This window comes from Rhipicephalus microplus, chromosome 5 (assembly GCF_043290135.1).
Source record: "Rhipicephalus microplus isolate Deutch F79 chromosome 5, USDA_Rmic, whole genome shotgun sequence".
Lineage (NCBI taxonomy): Eukaryota > Metazoa > Arthropoda > Arachnida > Ixodida > Ixodidae > Rhipicephalus > Rhipicephalus microplus.
This window is the reverse complement of record NC_134704.1, coordinates 156,653,062-156,673,807: the sequence shown is the minus strand read 5'-3', so window position 1 is coordinate 156,673,807 and position 20,746 is coordinate 156,653,062. Positions and strand designations below refer to the sequence as shown.

The 20,746-nt window shown below is 47.9% G+C and overlaps 1 protein-coding gene across 2 annotated transcripts in view; it reads left to right on the top strand.

Annotated features, from left to right (window-relative positions):
- Positions 1–20,746, top strand: part of PolZ1 (DNA polymerase zeta catalytic subunit) — a 282,317-nt gene that overhangs the window by 258,882 nt on the left and 2,689 nt on the right. For both annotated transcript variants that reach the window (XM_075896104.1, XM_037424966.2), the window contains exons 30-31: positions 7,191–7,381; positions 18,586–18,810. In XM_075896104.1, coding sequence (XP_075752219.1) covers positions 7,191–7,381; positions 18,586–18,810 — 416 coding nt within the window. The remainder of the gene's footprint in view (positions 1–7,190; positions 7,382–18,585; positions 18,811–20,746) is intronic.

Here is a 20,746-nt window from a genome sequence, read left to right as displayed (position 1 = left end):
AAGAGGGTGTCGCTAACGCCTGACTCACCATGTGGCCCCATCACAAACGGCCCGCGATGCTGTCCACGACAGACCCACCGCTGGAGCCAACCATTCGCGCCAAACACCACCATAGAAAGAGCTTATTTCTTGTGCGCCGCCACCAAGGCTTCCCGCCAGGCGTCTCCGCCGGCGCTAACATTTTTCACCATGATGATGGTGGTGTCGATGGATAGATGGATGGATGAATATGGCTGTACCCTTTAGATCGGGCGGTGGCTAGCGCCACCAAGCCGTAATACTTAACCAAAAACTAGATCTATTTTTTTTTCCTTTAAATAGTGAGGTTGAGGATTCGTACTTTGCAGTGAAGGGTTTAATTTTCACTCGTGCCTTGACTTTAGCCACCAATCAGACCTCCTTCTAGTTAATTCTACCCGCTTAAAGTCTATTTTGCCCTCCCTGTTTTTAAACCCCAGTGCTTTAAAAAACTCTGCGCCATCATCCTGAACTATAGGGTAAAGCCCTTTACAGAACATTATCAAGTGTTCGGCACTTTCCTCTTCCTCTCCACATGCACTGCATACCGTGTCTACCCCTTCGTATTTGGCCCGATATATCTTAGTTCGCAATACTCCCGTCCTGGCCTCAAACAGTAGAGATTTACCCCGAGTATTATCATAAATCTTTTCCTTGGCAATTTCCTGCTTAAAAGTTCAATAGATCTCTAGTGCGCACTTCTTAATCATGCCAATTTTCCACATATCGGTCTCGGCTTCCTTCACCTTCTTCTTAACCGATAATTCTTTTTGGTTTGATCCCCTGCTGTTTTCTAAGTATTTACCAGTCAATTTTTTGGTTCACTTTCTCCATTTTGTATTGACATTCTTCATGTACAAGTAGCTGAATACCTTTCTAGCCCAACGCTCCTCCCCCATTTCTCTTAATCGCTTCTCAAATTTTATTTTGCTGCTAGCTTCCTTGCCCTCAAATGATGTCCATCCCATATCACCTTGTACTCCCTGATTTCGTGTATTCCCATTAGGCAAGCCTACCTATTCCTTGTTGCTTAATTTCTAATCTTGCTTGAACTTCTGATCTCATGCACAAGACCGCATTGCCGAACGTCAGACCAGGAACCATGACCCCGTTCCATATTCCTCTCACAACATCACACCTATTGTAATTCCATAGTGCCCTGTTTTTCATCACTGCTGCATTCCTGTTACCTTTAGTCGTCACGTATATTTCGTGTTCCCTTAGGTACTCGGCCCCATTGCTTATCCATACGGCCAGATATTTGTATTTATCTGTTATCTCTAGCGTGACCTCCTGTATTCTAAGCTCACTACCTTCATTGTCTTCAAAAATCATGACTGCTGATTTTTTCTTACTGAATCTGAAATCTAACCTATTTCCCTAATTACCGCAGATGTCCATAAATCTCTGCAAATCTTCCTTGTTGTCGGCCATTAGCACTATATCATCTGCGTACATCAATGCTGATAGTGCCTGTTCAATGAGTTTTCCTTGTTTGACTGAAGAGAGGTTGAAGCCAAGTCCACTTCCCTCTAATTTGGCCTCTAATCCTTGTAGGTACATCATGAATAACAAGGGTGACAGTGCACACCCCTGCCTAAGTCCCTGTTTCACCTCTGTGGGCTTGGATACCTGTTTTTCCCGCATTATAACTAACTTGTTACTTTTATAGATTTCCTTTAAAAGATTAGTAACTCCATCTTCCACGCCTAGTGTGTCCAGTATTCCCCACAATTCCTCTTGAACCACGCTATCGTATGCTCCCTTGATATTCAAAAATGCTAGCCACAGGGGCCTGTGTTCCTATTCTGCTATTTCGATGCACTGCGTCAGTGAGAATAGATTGTCTTCCAAACTCCTGTGTTTCCCAAACCCATTCTGCAGTTCCCCCAGCACCCCCTCATCTTCTATCCATGTCTGCAGTCTTTCCTTTATAATCTGCATCGCCAGCCTGTAGACCACTGATGTCACTGTTATAGTACGGTAGTTGTTTATGTCAGCTTTGTCTCCCTTTCCTTTATAGATCATGCTCATCCTGCTAAGTTTCCATCCATCGGGGACCTCACCATCGATTATTATTTTGCTCACTGCCTCTCTCAAAGCCTGCTTAGACTTCAGGCCTAATGTCTTTATCAGCATAATTGGAATGCCTTCTGGGCCTGTTGATGTACTACTACTAGGAACCCTCTTCTTAGCCCTTTCCCACTCTCGTTGTGAAAATGGAGCCATTGCGCCACTTGATCCATCCTTGTCTATTGTGGTGCATAAGGCACTTCTTTGTTGAAATTTTTCTGTCACACTTGTTCTTATATATTCAATAGCTTTGTCCTCTTTTATCCTAGCACCTTCAGCTGTATAGTGCAGTCCACTTATAACGATATCGAGAAAACCTAAAAATATGATCGTTATAACCGGTGATCGTTATATCTGGACTGCCGCCAAAAAATCGTCACCGGACGTACCTTTAGTAGCTCCAGGCTTCATTTCGCTATTTTCACCAATTAATAAATATTGTAGATAGTAGGATGTCAAAAACAAGACTTTATTTCTTACTCCGAAGAACGCATCACGGGTTCGCTGAGGAAGAGAGACTGACCGACGGCGGGGTGGGAGCAGTGGGAGGAAGAAAGCACAGCCAGAGGTACACAGCCGGAATGCCAACGAGGCCCCGCCCCGATGCCGCCGCGCCGCTTTGCTTTTCGCTTTTTTTATTTTCTCTCTCTTTCCCGCTTTCGTTCGGCAAGCTACGAGTAGCTTGCCGGCTTGCCGTTGTAGAAGGCGGGGAGCCGCGGAGCGCGGCGCTTTGCTTTTCGCTTTTTTTTTTTTAATTCTCTCAGCCTCTCCGCGGTCGACGCGCGGCGAGGCGCAAAACGTGACACAGCTGGCGCCATCTGTAGCGCGTCGCGCCAACTCGCGATGCTCTCCTCGGCTTTTTGAACGGCCGGGACGCGCTGCCGGCGCTGTGCTGCAGTGGCGGCAGATACGTACTCGCCTACGCTAACTTTTCGTCTTGTCTCGGCATAGTTCGTTTCAGAGGAACTTATCAATCTAAATGTTACGATTATTCTGAATGAAACATGCCGTCCGCGGCAAACTTTTCATCGTTGTATCCGATATGCGGTGGATAACATATCGTTATATATGGTTTTTTTCCCCATAGCCCCAATGCATAAAATGAGACTGTTAAGTCGACCCATCGTTATAACCGATATATCGTTATATGTGGTATCGTTATAAGTGGACTGCACTGTAGTTACAAACCTCTGCTCTAGGCTCATCTCATTTCTTAGGGAGTTTAGATGGTTCCAAAATTTCACAGTTGCCTTTCTATCTTTTTGTGTACTTCTGCCAGCCACTGAAGCTCCTTTTCTTCTAATCTTTTCATTGATCAGAAGGGATGCATCCCTTCTACAGCTTAGAAAGATTTCCCATTTTCTTTCAACATCATCTGTCGGTTCACCCCGCTGCTTATCATGTCTGTGTTCTCTAGAGGCTTCCCGACGTTTTGCTATGGCTCTCTTAAATTCCTCATCCCACCAACTTTTGGGTTTGTGTCTTCTCTTCGGGGGTGACTTGTCACATTCCTTAGCAAGCTCTAGCTCAAATAGTCTAATTAGATTCGTGTATGTCCACCTCATGACCTATCCGCCCATCGAAGTGAATTCTGTCTCGTTGAAAACCACCACACCTATGCACCTCTTTGTTTATTTCCATCACCTCAAAGCCTTTTTCTCGACTCATCCGCCATATTTCTTGGTTTGCGTTGACAATCGCTCTTTGCAGGTTGCTGTCACGCACCGGTACCTCCGGTATCGTGCATATCACTACCTGTGCCTGAGAAGAAGTGGCGCACATGTTTTCGACCCCTTTCGCCAGTGTGGTTGCTAGTCCTGCTGTATTTCCATTTAAGACATTGTTTGAACAGCCTGAAATTATCATGAGGTTTCGTCTATCAGCTGTAATATTGAGTTTTGCGCTCGCTTGCCTCATGACTGCTTCTAGCTTGCGTCCTGGGAACGCCCCTACTGCAACCCTCTTGTCACCTCTTACCCTCTCTTTGATGGCTTCTGTGCATCAATTTAAATTCGAGTCCCTGGTGATTATCACATGCTGTGATTTTTCAGCCAGAGTGTCCTGCAGCTGGGGGTTACTTGCCCCTGTGACGCCGGCTGCTTTGTCACCTCTCAGCCCCACCACTACTTCGCCGAAGCTGGGCCTTGCGACAATTGAATTGACTGAAACTGTTTTTTTCAAACTTGCTTGCTCTTTCTTCTCCGCCGTTCTGGTTGCCGGTTCCTACTGTTCTCTCCGTAGGCCGCTCCTTTGTTCAGCTTCGCTAGTGCTTCCTCGGCAGACTTCAGCCTTTCTCCCATTGCCCTTGTTTTTTCTTGCTCTGTCGCCAATGCAGTCTCCAGCTCGGTGGTTCTCATCAGCAGTTCACTCTGGACAACCATCATTTTCTCTATTTTTTCCTCGACCTCACATTGCCTACACTTCGCGTCAGCCTCTTTTCCATCCGCTTCTACACTTGGGTCCATTTTCAAACCCACCCTGCATCCTAAACACTTTACAATCTTTTTAACCATGTCTTTCTGACACCAATTGTCCCTATGACTTGTCTCACTCGATAATTACAAAACTCGAGCCCTGCCCTAGGAAAAAGAGAAAGTTTAAGCTCTACCACAAAAACTTGCGTGTTCGATGTACGTGCACCTCCCCCACGAGATGGCAAGAGAAAAACAAAAATATACAAAAATCAAACACACACATGCACACAAACTAATAAATATCTGGTGACTTACCCCCCGAAAAAGTCGTACAATGTAATAAGTGCTACAAAAATTTTAACTGCTGCCTTATTAATTATAAAGATAAGCTCAAAACATGCAAAACCACTTATCTGCGCAGTCAATCGGGAGTGCTAAAAAAACACGTCCATCCACCGTGAGAGTCCGAACCGAACCTGAAAACGCGCCACCTACTGCTCAATAGTTTTGACCCTGAAATTCGGCTTCTGTGCGAAACACGTGTGCCACGCGGCGCAAACAACTTTACAAGAGGTGTGAGCATCTCACAGGCTGGAGGGCGATATCATGGTGCTTTCTCAGCTGTCGGAAGTGAAAGAAAAGGAGTCTTTCTGAAGGCTTGTTTTTATGTTAGATGCCGACAAATGAATCCGACAGATAATTAGGTCAGTGAAAGTTAGTATGGGAAGGTCAGCTGCCGCCTCGTGCTCGGATCACGTGCCACTTGGCACCCTCTTGCAAAAAGAGTGTTCTGCACACTCTACCTGGGCCATGAGCTGCACTGGCTAAGACAATGAGGAAATGCGGGCACATAAATACCCAGCAAAGTGGACAAGGAACTGCCTTCTGTCATAGCTCAATTAGTAGAGCTTTGGATGCATAATTGGGAATTTCCGTGTTTGGACACCACTCACTCAAAAGGTGATTTTTCGTCCACTTCAATTCATTTTCAGTTTACGTTTCTTTACTACACTGCAGTTAAAAATTAAACAATGTCTCCAACGGTTGCCCTGGCTTCTTTAGAAGTTGGGTTTTTTGCTCAAGCGTTGGATAGCCAGCATCTATGATGGGATAAACATGGCGGCACTTGGACTGGTCAGGGGTCACCATTTGTTGATGGGTCCAAATGCAGCTGCAAGGTTTACCAATCATCGTATTTGGACCCATAACCATTTGAGGATGGGGCCAAATAGGGTGACTGCAACTATAACAAGAGGTCCCTACAAAACATTGCTTGTTACAACCACTGTGTATTTAACTTCTGCGTTCGGTAGTGAGCTGGTATTCTAGGATAACTTTTCATGTGAGATCTCCTGATCGAGTGTTTTTTTTTTTTTTTTGCACTTTCCCAAGTATGCTGTCTTCCCGGCTGCGGCAGCTGCATTTCCGATGGAGGCGGAAATGTTGTAGGCCCGTGTACTCAGATTTGGGTGCACGTTAAAGAACCCCAGGTGGTCAAAATTTCCGGAGCCCTCCACTACGGCGTCTCTCATAATCAAATGGTGGTTTTGGGACGTTAAACCCCACAAATCAATCAATCAATCAAGTATGCTGTCTTGGCTACATGCCAGGTGCTGGGTCCGCAGACATAGCAAAGGTTCTAGTATGAGGATGCTAACTCCTCCCCCGCTCGTCTTCATGCATGCTGAATGCTGTGCTTCAGCATTACATGCACTTGCACTTTGCTGTTTGTAACTGGCTTTTAGCGTGCTTTGTACAGATTAGAAGAAGTGTGGCTACATCTGGCACATGTTGGAGGTATAAGTAGGATGCTGCGGTGAGTCGCTCATTGGGAGTGCATTCTAGATCAGCCCAATGCTGTGAAGCTTTTCATCAAGCTTGTAAAACTTTCTGCTGCTTTCTTCATTATATTGTTTTTTTGCATGTGAAATCATGGTTTTAAGAAAGAAACCATGGTGTTCCATGTCCATATACGTACTATAAAATTTTGGATGAATATGCGGGTATTTTTCTCTTTTTACATGGAGGCAGTGCAAAAGTAGAAACTCTCATCTTGCTTCACTAATAATGATGGTCAAGCCCTAATTTTCATCATTACGGCTCCAAAGTGTTAGCACGCGTATGAGTGATTTGCATTCAGCTTTATTACATGTGTATTAAGTACTTTGAACAGCATAAGGGAAGCCTGAACTTTGAATGCAAGACATTATTAGAGAGAATGTGTGCTTAGTGACATCTACCGGTAAGTAACTTGTGGAGTGATCGGGGTATTGAGTCTGGAATTAAAAAAAAAAAAAAAAAACTGGCATTCATCCGGCAGGCACACTTGTTGAAAAGAAAACTTGTGTGAGCAAGTCACAACGTTATCATGAAATTATGTTATTGGTGTTTTGGACATCTTGTCATAGTCTTACGTGATATACTCATCTGTATAATATCGGCATCGCAAAGTAGTGACCATCACAAGGCTCGCTCCCCGTTCTCATTCATCGCAAGCAAGCATGCCATTAACATTCTTTACTTCCTACACCTGTTCTTGTGTCTATGTTCTTTTATTATTTCCATCGAGATTGTTATTGACGGTGTATTGGGTTTCAACTTTTGAGTATTTTGCCATGGTTCGTATGTGGACCTGTAGCCAATTTATGTTGAGCAGATAATCAGTCGAACTCTATTTGTGTGCAGCTCCTGGAGAAGATGCTGCGTGTGCTATTCACGTCAAGGGACATGGTGCCAGTCAAGCGCTTTGTCAAGCTGCAATTCTCCAAGATTCTTGCCGAGCGGGTCAGCCCCCAGGACTTCATCTTTGCCCGCGAGTTTCGTGGTCTACATGGATACCAACCCAGTGCATGTGTTCCTGCCCTTGAAATCGCCAGGTGAGGTTTTATGTTCCAAAAAAGATATGCATGTTCATTTTGGGACTTATTAGTAGATGAGAGCATATAATACGCTCTTTCGTAAAAGCCAGTTCCCACATTTCCATCTTAGTAGTTGAGAAGAAAAAAAGAAAATTGAAAAAGGGAGTGGGGGATCACGCGGCTCGTATTGGCTGTTGCACGCGATAGCGTATTCGTATCTTTGGTGTGCACTTACCATGGTGTCAGCTCATCGTCTGCTCTGGCGATTGATGTTTTAGCGTTCGTGTACACTGTTTGCAATCATTCTAGTCGGTCCTCACATGTGCTCGTCAGTCTTCCGCCGGCTTCATGAGATGATCGTTGACCGTCTTCACGGTATGCCGATTGTTGTGCTGTCAGTAATGATAGGCATAACAAAATTGAAGACTGCACGCATTCAAGAAAGCGTCGGATAAAAAGCTTGTACTCATGGCACAGTTCGGCCACACACCAACACGCGGCGACAGTTCTACCGATGCTTCCTGCTGTGCAGTTTCTGCTCTAGCTTTTCAAGACAACGAATGCATCGATGCTTCCAGCATTGAGACTTATTGGCGCAAGAGTCCGTTGTAGAGAGTGTGGGGGATGTGTTGCTTAAACAGCAACAGCGAGCTCTGACATAGGTCGCAAGCAGTGGCTAGCATGTTGTCTCGATGGCCATCACTAGACTACTTGTATGTGTGGTTTGCTCTCAGCATTGAGATGACAGGCAGCACACAAACCGTTTTGCATCCTAGAGCAGCAGGATTTGTTCTGATCAGTATTTCTAGAGTTACATGAGATCATACCCCTAAGAATTAGCTGCTAGCCTTACTATGTACAACATTCCCATTTGTTGCTATGGCACTCATAGCTTCAATCTTGCAGGGAAAGTGTGATTTTCTGCCACGCAAGTGCACGTGATAGCAGTCATGAAACTGAAGAACCCGCTGTTCTCCACGAAGCTGGTAATGACCAGCACAGGGACGGAACAGCTGTTCCATTTGTGCCAAACTTGTTTACCTGTGCCATCTTGCGCTGAGCTACCCCTGTTGCGCCTATTGTTTTATCAGTTCCATACTGCCCGCAGCACCATAGTTTAGCCGCAAGGTGTGAAAGCCATCAAGCGCCGTGCCCAGAAACATAGAAACATCGTCTTGCTGTTGGTTTCATCGAGACGGTTATAGTTTACGTTTCGTAAAGGCTGTGGTCGCTCCAGCAGCAGCCATGAACTTTGATTCGAAGGGCGCGGTCACGATCACCATGTGCACATGATCATGGCAGACATAAGTGCGAATGGCTCGTGAACCCTTCTATGTGCTGCGCTCTCATTGCAAAGGGACTGCATGATCATTTATTTCTCTTTCGCCCGGCTTGATGGAGGCGGAAATGTTGTAGGCCCGTGTACTCAGATTTGGGTGCACGTTAAAGAACCCCAGGTGGTCAAAATTTCCGGAGACCTCCACTACGGCGTCTCTCATCAAATGGTGGTTTTGGGACGTTAAACCCCACAAATCAAATCAAATCAATCTTTCGCCCGGCTGCTGTAGAGTTACGTGATATCGGATCTAAAAGAGTTGGCTGCCGGCCTTATAATTTGTTGCTATTGAATTCATCACTTCGCCACTCCAGTGGAACTGTTTTCTAACTTGATGATAACATTTGGAAAAAGAAAGGAGGATGAAAGTAACGGTGCTCAAAAGCAGGGGTGATGGCTGGTTCCCAGAACAGCATAGCAAAAACAGGTGCATTTGACTGCTCATCGAGCACATGGGCGTATTGCCGCTGTGGTTCGCGCTAGTCCACTCGGCAGTTGACTCTCACGCATGCAGGTTACATAAAAAAGGGGTGGTTGTACATTACTAAATATTCACAGTTGCACCACAGGGGTGAAGCAATGAATGCGATAGCTGTAAATTATTCATTTAAACAAAGTGAGGCTGACATCTAACTCTTGCGTTCTATCTCACGTAACTGTACATAACGCTGGTGTACGATATTACGGCCACTTCAAGGAGAGGAACGTTTTTCACACATTCTCCTTGCAATGAGAGCGCAGCACGTTGAAGTGTATGCGACCTGTCTGCTGATGGTTGCTGAACTAGTGTGCGCGCCAGCGATCGCGACTACGCCCTTAAAGCCTGATTACACTTAACCAGTGGAGCACATCAGCACGTTGCTTATTGACGCAGCACTGCGCCCTCTCTCTATGAAGAGCGAGGACTTGTGGCTACAAAAAGCTGTGTGCCTTCTCTCTTCAAAGAGAGAGGGCGGGGCGCTGTGTCATAAAGCAACGCGCTGACAAGCTGCAATGGCTATATGTCGTCAAGCCTTCAGAAGCTTAGTTCATAGATGTTGATCTGGCAACATACGCCCCCCTTCCCTCACTTCTTTTAATGCTCTTTTGAGACAGGCAGAGTGCTTTCCGTCTGCTTTACTACAGGCCTCCCGGGTGAGGGGTGCAATTACACGCGCCCGCTGAGTGACGGGAGATTAGTGGGATCGTTTGATCTCTACTTCACCTTTGTTCTTCGCACCTGCTCATGTGTGTTTACCCGTAGGTAAAACATATAATATTCGGGGGGTATTTTATCAATTTGGAAAATTTGGAATTCATATGGCACACGATGTTAACGGCAAAAACCCTTCGAAGGTGTTCATATAATTCATCTTGCCATATTAAGGCTATTGCACAATTTAGCTTAGTGTTTGAAAAATGCAGCATGTGCAAGGGGGTTTATTAGCGACGACAGGTAATAGGCAGACAGCCGGTACAGAAACAAATGCTCGGGCAGTCCAGTGTCTACAGCTCGTGCTCGCGCTTCGCACTCAGCGATGGTCCCACTATCATTGCCTTGCCAATTCCCCACTACAATGCCCCGGCGACGAAGACGAGCCATCCTGGCGACTCAAGGTGACGAGAGAACAGGAGGGTCGTAACAGGGCTTGAGGCGACTGACGTGGACCGTCTCGCGACCAAGGCGGCGCTTGTCCGTGGACGGCTTGAGTGGTTCAATCACATAGGTGACAGAAGAAGGGTGTTGTATGACGCGGTAAGGGCCCGTATACTTCGGTGCAAACTTGGGAGTCAGTCCAGGAGAGTGGAAAGGCAGTCGGAGCCACACGAGAGAACCGACGGGGAAGGTATTCTGAACAAGATCATGGTCGTGGCGATCTTTTTGGAGGGCTTGGTTATCGGCTGTGAAGGACCGTGCAAGTTGACGACACTCTTCGGCATGTTCAGCCATTTCAGAAACTGGGCTGAACTCTGAGGCATCAGGATTGTATGGCAAAATTGTGTCGAGTGTGTTGCATGGGTCACGACCATATAAAAGAAAAAATGGAGAAAAGCCTGTTGTTGATTGAATCGCCGTATTGTAGGCGTACGTCACGAAAGGAAGAACAACGTCCCAGTTGGAGTGGTCGGAATCAATATACATAGCGAGCATGTCTCCGAGGGTTCTGTTGAAACGTTCCGTTAGGCCGTTTGTCTGAGGGTGATAGGCTGTTGATGTGCGGTGTACCGTACGGCATGAATGTAGGAGCTGCTGCAGAACTTCGGACAAAAATACGCGTCCTCTGTCACTCAGGAGCTCCCGTGGTGCACCATGACGAAGAACAAACCGGTGCAAGATGAAGGTTGCAACGTCACGAGCACCAGCCGAAGGCAGCGCTGCCGTTTCGGCGTACCTCGTCAGATGGTCGGCAGCCACAATCACCCATCGATTGCCACTAACAGAGCACGGTAGCGGGCCGTATAGGTCAATCCCAACACGGTCGAATGGGCGTGCAGGACATGGCAAAGGCTGCAGTTGACCGGGTGAATGAGGGAATGTCTTGCGCTGCTGACACTGGGAACATGAGCGAATGTGTTTGCGTACAAACGTGTACATACCCCGCCAGTAGTAACGTTGGCGGATCCGCTCATACGTCTTTAGCGCACCGGCGTGTGCGTGTTGCGGTTCAGCATGAAAATATTTGCAGATATCAGACCGCATATGGCTGGGTATGACTAGCAGCCATTTACGACCCGTCACTTGATAGTTGCGACGGTATAACAGGCCATCCCGTATGGCGAAATGCGTTGCTTGGCGGCGAAGAGCACGCGGGTAACCGGAAGTTGATGCGTCAGAAAGCATATTCAATAGCGAGGCGATCCAAGGGTCCTTGCGCTGTTCGGATGGCATGTCTGTGACGCTGACGGCAGAGAGGGGAAGGTCCAGGGCTGATATATCCGTATCATCGGATTTCACGGGTGATCGTGAAAGCGCATCTGCGTCAGAGTGCTTTCGCCCCGATCGGTAGACGACACGTATGTCGAATTCCTGGAGGCGTAGTGCCCAACGTCCGAGGCGGCCGGAAGGATCTTTTAGCGAAGCCAACCAACAGAGTGCGTGATGGTCAGTTACCACATCAAAAGTTTGGCCGTACAAATAGGGGCGAAACTTGTTTAACGCCCACACAATCGCGAGGCACTCTTTTTCCGTAACAGAATAGTTGGCTTCTGCCTTAGTGAGGGCGCGGCTGGCATAGGCGACCACATACTCCGTAAACCCTGGCTTGCGTTGCGCGAGTACTGCACCAAGGCCAACGCCACTTGCATCCGTGTGTACTTCGATTGGCGCAGTAGGGTCGTAATGGCGCAGTACGGGTGGTGAGGTAAGAAGTCGGCGCAGTATTGCGAAGGATTCGTCACAGGCTGCTGTCCAATTCGAAAGATCTGCAGGGCCAGCAAGGAGTTTGGTGAGTGGAGCGATGATGGAGGCAAAGTTCCGGACAAAGCGACGAAAATAGGAGCACAGGCCCACAAAGCTCCGCAGTTCTTTAACAGTAGTCGGCTTAGGAAATTCGGCAACAGCACGAAGCTTGTCAGGGTCGGGAAGAATGCCGGCTTTCGAGACGACATGACCAAGTATGGTGAGTTGTTTAGCCCCGAAGTGACACTTCTTCAGGTTAAGCTGAAGCCTGGCGTTTGTAAGGCACTGTAGAATCTTGCGCAGACGAGTGAGATGCGAAGTGAAATCGGGTGAAAAAACCACAACGTCATCAAGATAGCACAAGCAAATGTTCCATTTGACACCACGTAAAATGCTGTCCATCATTCGCTCGAATGTGGCAGGCGCATTGCAGAGTCCGAATGGCATCACGGTAAATTCATAGAGGCCATCCGGTGTGACAAACGCCGTTTTTGGACGATCAGACTCAGCCATTGGGACCTGCCAATAACCCGAGCGAAGGTCAAGCGAGGAAAAGAATTCTGCACCTTGGAGACAATCGAGAGCGTCGTCTATGCGGGGAAGAGGGTAAACATCTTTCCTCGTAATGTTGTTTAGGCGCCTGTAGTCTACGCAGAACCGGACTGAACCATCCTTTTTTTTGACGAGTACAACTGGGGAAGACCAAGGACTACAAGAAGGCTTGATGACTCCGCGCTGTAGCATGTCGTCTACTTGTTCTGCAATTACCCGACGCTCCGCTGGTGACACACGATAAGGGCGCTGGCGCAAAGGAGTACTCTTTCCTGTGTCAATTGTGTGCACAACGGTGTTTGTTCTTCCTAGCACCGCTTGGGGAAAGTCAAACGAACGCTTGAATTCGTGCAGCAGGGTAACAAGCTGCTCTCGTTGAGCCGGGGCGAGATGGCTGTCAATAGAATGGTGAAATGCATCGGTAGACACGCTGTTCAAGGCAAAGTGAGGAACGAACGCGTTCAGCTCCATATTCGGCTTGGTGTCGAAGAAATCGGCAGGCACGATAGTACCTTCATCGATGAGCTGAATGTGGCCGAGCGTCTCGTTGCGGCGCAAACTGAGGGGGCACGAGTTGGGATTGGAAATAAATATCCCGGTAGTGTCTTGACAAAGCTCAAGAACGGCGAATGGCAGCGATGTGTGGTGGCGGCTACCGAAGATGTCAGATGGCGTGAATAGGGCGGTAGCGTCAGAAAGTGAAGCACAGCAGGCAGGGACAAACTGGGCGCTGAAAGGAGGAAGGTCTATGTCCGTCGCGACGACAAGGTTAGCCACACTAGATACGGCCGCATCAACAGAAGGCGCATCACCAAACGGTAACAGCTCCACTTCGGCCCGAGCGCAGTCCACGACGGCGTGATGACGTGATAAAAAATCCCATCCTAGGATGACATCGTGGGAACAAGAAGCCAACACGTGAAATTCAATGGTGTACAACACGTCTCGAATCACAACTTTTGCTGTACATGACGCGACGGGCTCAATTTGTTGGGCGCTCGCACTACTAAGAGAAACCACGGGAGAAAGCATCGTCACTTTACGAAGAGAGCGGCAGAGTCTCTCACTAATCACAGATATCGCGGCACCGGTATCGATGAGTGCGAGTGTTCGTACACCTTCGACGATTACATCGATAAGATTGGCAGGAGACAGGCGAGGACTTGAACGATTAGACGATGACGCAGCTCGTGCCTCCGGAGCTGCGGCAGTTAGTTTTCCGTCTCAATGGAGGTGGGTCGTCGACGCATAGGCGACACGGAACGACGACTTGGTGAAGGTGAAGGCGAGCGGGAAGTAGAACGTCTAGAAGCGAATGTTCGGGCGCCGGAAGCAGTTTGCGCATCGCGTTCGTGAACTTCAGGTGGTACGTGAGGCGCGTGGTATGGAGGTCGAAACAAATAGTTAGGATATCTTGGTGCGTTAACTGTGAAGCGCCGACGACATAGACGTGCAACGTGACCTGGAATTCCGCAAAAGTAACATATAGGCCGGTTGTCAGCGGTGCGCCAAGGATTTCCGGCGTGTTGCTGTGGAAACGGCGCGGTGGACGGTCGCACAGGTTGTGGCGTATACATTGGCAGACGAGATGCAGCAGGCATTGCCGCGACGGCCGCATAAGTCAGTGGCGCGGCAACAGGCGTTGGTTGAGAGGCAGGCGTAGGTAATGGCAACGCCTCGGAGACCTGCTCCTGAATAGCCTGTCTTATTGTCGGCGTTAGGCGGTTCGTTGGTGCTTCGGTGGTCGGCAGATACGAGAGACATGAAAGTTGTCGTGCGACCTCTTCGCGTACATATTCTTTTATCTGCTCCAGCAGGGAGCTGTCACCACCGACGGCCAGGGCAGCGAGAGAGTCGTCTGCAGTCGTCGACCTCCGAACTGCTGCACGTTGTTTCCGAATCTCTTCCAAGCTCTGGCACAAGGTCACAAGTTCGGATACGGTACTTGGGCTCTTTGCCAGCAACATTTGATAGGCATCATCGTCTATGCCTTTCAAGATATGCCTGATCTTGTCATGTTCGGTCATCTCAGGGTTGAAGCGCCGGCATAAATCGATTACATCTTCAATATAGCTTGTGAAGTTTTCGCCCTGCCTTTGTGCACGTCCGCGTAGGCGCTGCTCAGCACGCAGCTTGCGCACTGCGGGGCGATCGAACACAGCTGCGAGGGTGGTCTTGAAACCGGCCCAAGTGATAAATTCAGTGCGGTGGTTTGTGAACCACAAGCTGGCAACGTCTTTGAGATAAAATGGGACATACTCTAATTTCGAGGGGTCGTCCCACTTGTTGGCGGCGCTCACCTTCTCAAACAGCTGCAACCAGTCCTCCACATCTTGGTCCTCGGTGCCACTGAAGAAGGGCGGATCTCGTTGGCGCAGGGTGGTAGGCACGATGACCAGTTGAGATTGGGCCGTGCTTTGCTGGGTGGTGCCTTGCTCGGTCGTCTGATCAGGCATTGCTGATGTAGTGGGCAGCTTCCGGCTTCGAAGTTCCAGGTTTGCGTACCCAGCACACTTCCACCACTTTGCAAGGGGGTTTATTAGCGACGACAGGTAATAGGCAGACAGCCGGTACAGAAACAAATGCTCGGGCAGTCCAGTGTCTACAGCTCGTGCTCGCGCTTCGCACTCAGCGATGGTCCCACTATCATTGCCTTGCCAATTCCCCACTACACATGCAACAATTCACAAGTGCTTTGAATGGGAAACATCTGCTCTGAATGTTCTTACTGCTCTAAACTTGCTTTGCTCGAAAAGGCCCTTCTGGCTGCTCCAAGCCTGCTCGGAAACCTCTTTCTGGCTCCTCCAAGCCTGCTACAAAAGGCACTTTTGCCTGTTCCCAGGAGTGCTCTCAAACTCATGTGCCCTGTTCCACCCCTGTCAACACACTTGAACATGTGCAAGAGAGGTTTGACAGCACCGCTGTATAAAGCATGCCAAGGAGCTTACAGAGTATGATATTTACAAACAAGGCCAACATTAGGTCCTCGGCAGACTGGAGGCTTCCAGCATCTAAGGAATATGCAGAGCTGTGTATCTGTGTATGAAGGTATGGAAGCACTGTTTACATCAGTGCCGCATTTTCTTATGTATAACTTATCCTTGCACATTGCTAAGTCTCAGTGTTTGCTGATAGATTCAGAAAAAAGGAGTGAACCTCGCTGGTTAAATCTTTTACAGTTCAGTTTTTTCCGATAAAGTCCGGTTTTAAGTGAACATTTTTCATGTTCCAACAGCCTTTTCAAATTTTAGAATCAAGCACTGTATGTCTGCAAGAAATGTCAGATGCGGCGCTTGTTCAAATAGTGCAACATCGCGAACAGGAGAAATGTGCTTCAGAGAAAAATTCACTGTCAGCCATACTTGCTGCAAAAGAAGTGCGACGAATGCTTCGGACTTCTTGCGTCGCGCTGCCGGCACATAGACTGGTGAAGGTGCATTGCATGATTCAACTCCTTTGGAGAATCGCTTCATTATGCAGTCGCCGTCCAATTTCCTGGACCCTCAGGGACAACAAAAACGTGCGGAAAATTGGGCAGTCTAGAAAAATGAATGCACGCAAAAACGCACCTTTTTCACAAGTATATTTTGCTGACGGACAGAGTCACAGCAGGATTACAAGATCCTCATTGAAATCTAGCAAATGTGTTACTTAGATGGTTCTGAAAAGAGTCGTTTATTTAAAAAAGAAGAAAAGAAATTTGATATGCCGGCATTACCTCATTGGTCAACTCTTTGGCCCAAAAAAGCGGTAGATTTTTTTTACATGGCATTCCACATTTCTGCGAAGATGTCTGCCTTAAATTCAGCTAACGTCATGCTGTTGCTGTACACCGATGACAGTGTTATCAGTGCTCGCTTGAACTCCCAGCTCGTTGGCTCTGTAGGCGCTGCCTCTTCGATCTTTGAGTCGTCGGAATGCTCCGCAACTTGACGAATGACTTTGTTATCGGTCGATTCCGCACGAAGCTCAAGGTCTTCGTAAGCATTGGCGAAGCCGTCAAAGGTTATCCCAGCTGAAATCGAAACGCTGTAAGCACGCAGATCGTTGAAAGCAACGTCGATGGACAGAAGTTTGTCACGCACACTGTCCTCTCAGGTCGAGACGGCCGTTTCGGCGTCAAGTGTGAAGTCTGCGGGGCAAAAACGATTACTAAGAGTCTCTTGCATGACCGCTTTCCACGATTCTGCAAGCATGCGGACGGCAGAGCCTAGGGTCAACAGCGTCAAGTTGCGAATCACGCCTTGGTCGATTGGCTGCAGGATAGCTGTGGTGTTGTTCGGCGGCAGAAATTCAGCCTGTGCAGCCTTTAGGTCCTTGATGTGGCCATACGCAGCGCAGTATTCACAAACAGCAGAACTTTTCGATGTTGCTGCTTGAACCTTCTGTCCAGATTGCGGACATGCACTTTGAGTAGCTACTGCATCAGCCATGCCTTCTTGTTGCCTTCATAGAGTACAGGCAGAGCCACTGCCACCTTGGAACATTTCAGAAGCTTTGACTTCCTTATCACAAGCAACGGAAGCTTCCTGCTGCCTGACATGTCTCTGCCAATGAGGACAGTGAGCCGCTCTTCACTGTGCTTATCACCATGGCATGGGTCACCAGCAAATGCAAGCGTTTACTCTTGCAGCAGCTTCTAAAACAGTCCGGTTTCATCGCAGTTGAATATATTGTCAGGTAGAAACTGCTGAAGCAAGGACTGCACCCTTTCATTCCGATATTTGGTGACCTGGGAATCGTCGACAGTGCCGTTTTCCAAACACATACTGTTGAATTTCAAGTCATTGCGGCTCTTGAAATTGCAAAGCTACCCATTGCTGAACTTGAAGTCCTTCACGTTCATCTCAAGTGTAAAAACCTTTGCCTTCTGCTTCAGGTTGTCACCTGACACTGTGATTTTCTTGGTCATCATGGCTTTGAACAACAGGAGGAACGTTTCCTCGAGCTTCGAGTAAACAACCTGACTCACATTCTGCAGCCCCGGTTGATTGGCAGCCGCTTCCGAGATCTCCGCCTTGTTTTTCATGAAGTTCAAAAGAGTTTGCTTTGAAATTTCAAACTCAGTCTTCACCTCTGCCTGCGACCGGCCACTTTGGATCTGTTTGATGATGGCGGCATTCTTTTCTATTGTAAGCCTACGAGGGGGATTTGTGCGCTTTGAAGGCACTGACAAAGATGAAGGAGCAGTTGGTGCCATAGCTGTTAAAGGTGAATTTGCTTGATGAAAAGTGCAGTGCCAAACAGTTAGAAACTCGGTGGCTGCTGACGCCCAGGAAACGTGAACACTGAAGATAGTGCGCTGCAGCGCACAATCTACCGCAGAGCTGACAGAAGAACAACACATGAACGAAAACAGTGAGGTTTGACCACAGGTTTGACTAGGCTACGGCTGGCAATGAATCGGCGTGCGCTAGATTGCGGCGATTGCGGCGATTTCGGCTTGGATGGTATGGCAGCCGTGGCGCGGTGCTGCTGGCCACACTAGGCCACACCTGCAATGCGAGTTTTGTGGGTTCGTAGGCATCAAAACAACCAAAATGGCGGCATTTATGATTACTTCGAGTTTGCGGTTAGCAGTAAAAAGTCCGAAAAATTGGATAGCGGAGGCTATAAGCATTCGAATTTTCATACATTTAATACATTGACTCTATGGGGAATCAAAGTGCCACATATGAGTCCGGGAAATCAGGCATGTCCGGAATTTCGGGCTTCTGAGAAGTACACGAAGAAGATACTAGCCAAAATCATGCAGTTATTTTTTTTTTCCTAGGATAAATCTAAGGGTTAAATTGTTCAGAAGTCATGCCCATTTTGTTTTTTCGTAATACTTATTGGTTTTTCAGTAAAACTGCATGTAACGAAAACCTTTATATAGCAAAGTATTGCCAACATCCGTCTTTTTTATTACGGTTTAACAGTGGATGACCGTCTGCTGTATTTTGGCTATTGCAGGCGCCAGCTGCGGCGTGATCCTCGTGCTGAGCCACTCGTCGGAGAACGGGTCCCCTATGTGGTGGTTTACGGGCACCCAGGCCAGCGTTTGATTGAGCTTGTGCGGTCACCTTTAGACCTGCTGTCTGGTCAGCTACGCATCAATGCCCACTACTATGTGGCACGTGTAATTGGTCCTGCGCTCAACCGTGTTCTTCGCCTGCTTGGTGCCGATTGCCTTCAGTGGTGAGTGTTGCCACGCTCACTATGATATTTGTCGCAATGCTACATTTGGGTGAAATCTGGTTCCGCTGTCTGTGCAAGCTACCCGAAGAGCACCAACAGATTCATCATCTTTATGAAAGGGAACATGTCTGCACGTGGCTGGTAGCCTTCTAGGCCACATAAGGCATGGCCCAATGGCAATGAGAAAAGGAGAGAACAGTGCCATTTGTTCTACCACCTGCACTCCCGTAGTGAACGTGTCGATCTTTTATGCCTCCTGTTCTGTTTGAACATTCCAGAAAGCAATGTTCTGTTTGAACATTCCAGAAAACTTGCGTCGTCTTGGATAAAGATTGTTACTACAGTAGACTCGCGATAATTCAAACTCTGATACTTCATACTTTCAATTAATTCAAGTAAAATTCAATTTTTGGTGGGTCCTTTATTCTCTCATTGTACTTAAAAGCCTCCTAAATCAAACTCTATCATTCCATTAATTTGTACTTTTTGTAGTTGCATACCAAAAAATACCTGCTGCATTCCCACTACTATTTAAAAATTTGCACGCTTACATAAGTCGAGAGCGCTCATAACGAACCTGAGCTTGACGTGGCATCCGTTCGCTGTATCCCGAAGTTTGTAGTAAAGAAACACAGCTTTTAAAAAAGTTGCGAGGGAAAACAAAATCTTTTGCCCAGAAAAGTCCGTGATGCACGTGTTTCGAAGAGCGGAAGCGATAAGGGCAGTCTCGAGTTTATTTCAAAGAGCAACATGCTCTTCGCTGAGGCCCGTGGCGTATGCTGCATGAGACACTGGCTCCAAAGTTTCGTTGTTCTCGCACTCGAATTCTCTTGCCGTGTACTTCATTCACAATGCCCTAATCTGTGCATGATTCCTCAGTGTTGGCATCATCATCGGCCATAATGAAACCATCGCAACAGAGGTCCCACTTACTCTCCCATGTCAGAGTCGACAATGCGCTTCCACAAATTGCCGCCGCAGTGGTCGTGTTCGAAAGCTTCAGGCTCGGTTTTTGCGCACATGTGCCCGTCACCACAACAGTTTCGCGCGCATTTGGCCGTCACCGCCGCCAAAAATATTCACCAACTCCACAGCTGAATACTGGGATGCTCGAAGCGGCAAGTTTGCTGCCAGGGGGTCAACAGCTATGAGCAAGCGCTCCACAACATGGCACCTAACGCGTGGATTACGCCCAAACCAAGCGGACACACTTTCGATGTTTTGTTGAACAACGGAAAAAAGCATGGAAAGCCTCCCGTTCGCCATCCTGACCACACACGCACACCATGAGCGAGCAGGACGCGCACATGCGACACAGATGCCCAAATGCGTGGAGCAGCTCTAGGCCTGTTTCTAGTCGGAAAACAAAACTTCTGAATTTGAGCCAGTGTAGCTGGCATCACAGAGCAGTGGAGACAGGGGAAGGAGTTGTGATCAAGAAAGGAAAGCAGATTTGCGAGAGAAGAGCAAGGAGTTGCGATAGAGTGAAGAGAGGAGAGGATACGGTGAGAAGTCGACCTTGAAAATCAAAACACACGGGAAAGATGCAGGTCGGGTAGCTTGCTTGAAAGGTCCGCAAAACGTGCAACTCAGGCGTAGAAAAACTCGAAAGAGTGCTAGCTTGCAGAGGTGAAAGAATCGTTTTGTTGCACGGGTGGGCTTGAGTGGCCTCACAGACTTCGATATTTCACGATTCGTTCCGCCTAAATAACACCCGTTTTTACACTTCCGCACAAGTGAGGTGGGCATGCTCAGCCGAGTGTGAAGTGAGCGAGAACAGGTTCTAAACACGAAACGAATCGCGAATCATCGGAGTCAGTCGGGTAGTGTACGCGCAGGCACTACAACGATACAATAACACAAGACGCAGGCGATTGAATACAGTCGGTGGCCAACGATGTTGGCAAATGGTCTGGTCACTCCAGGCCGGCGATGC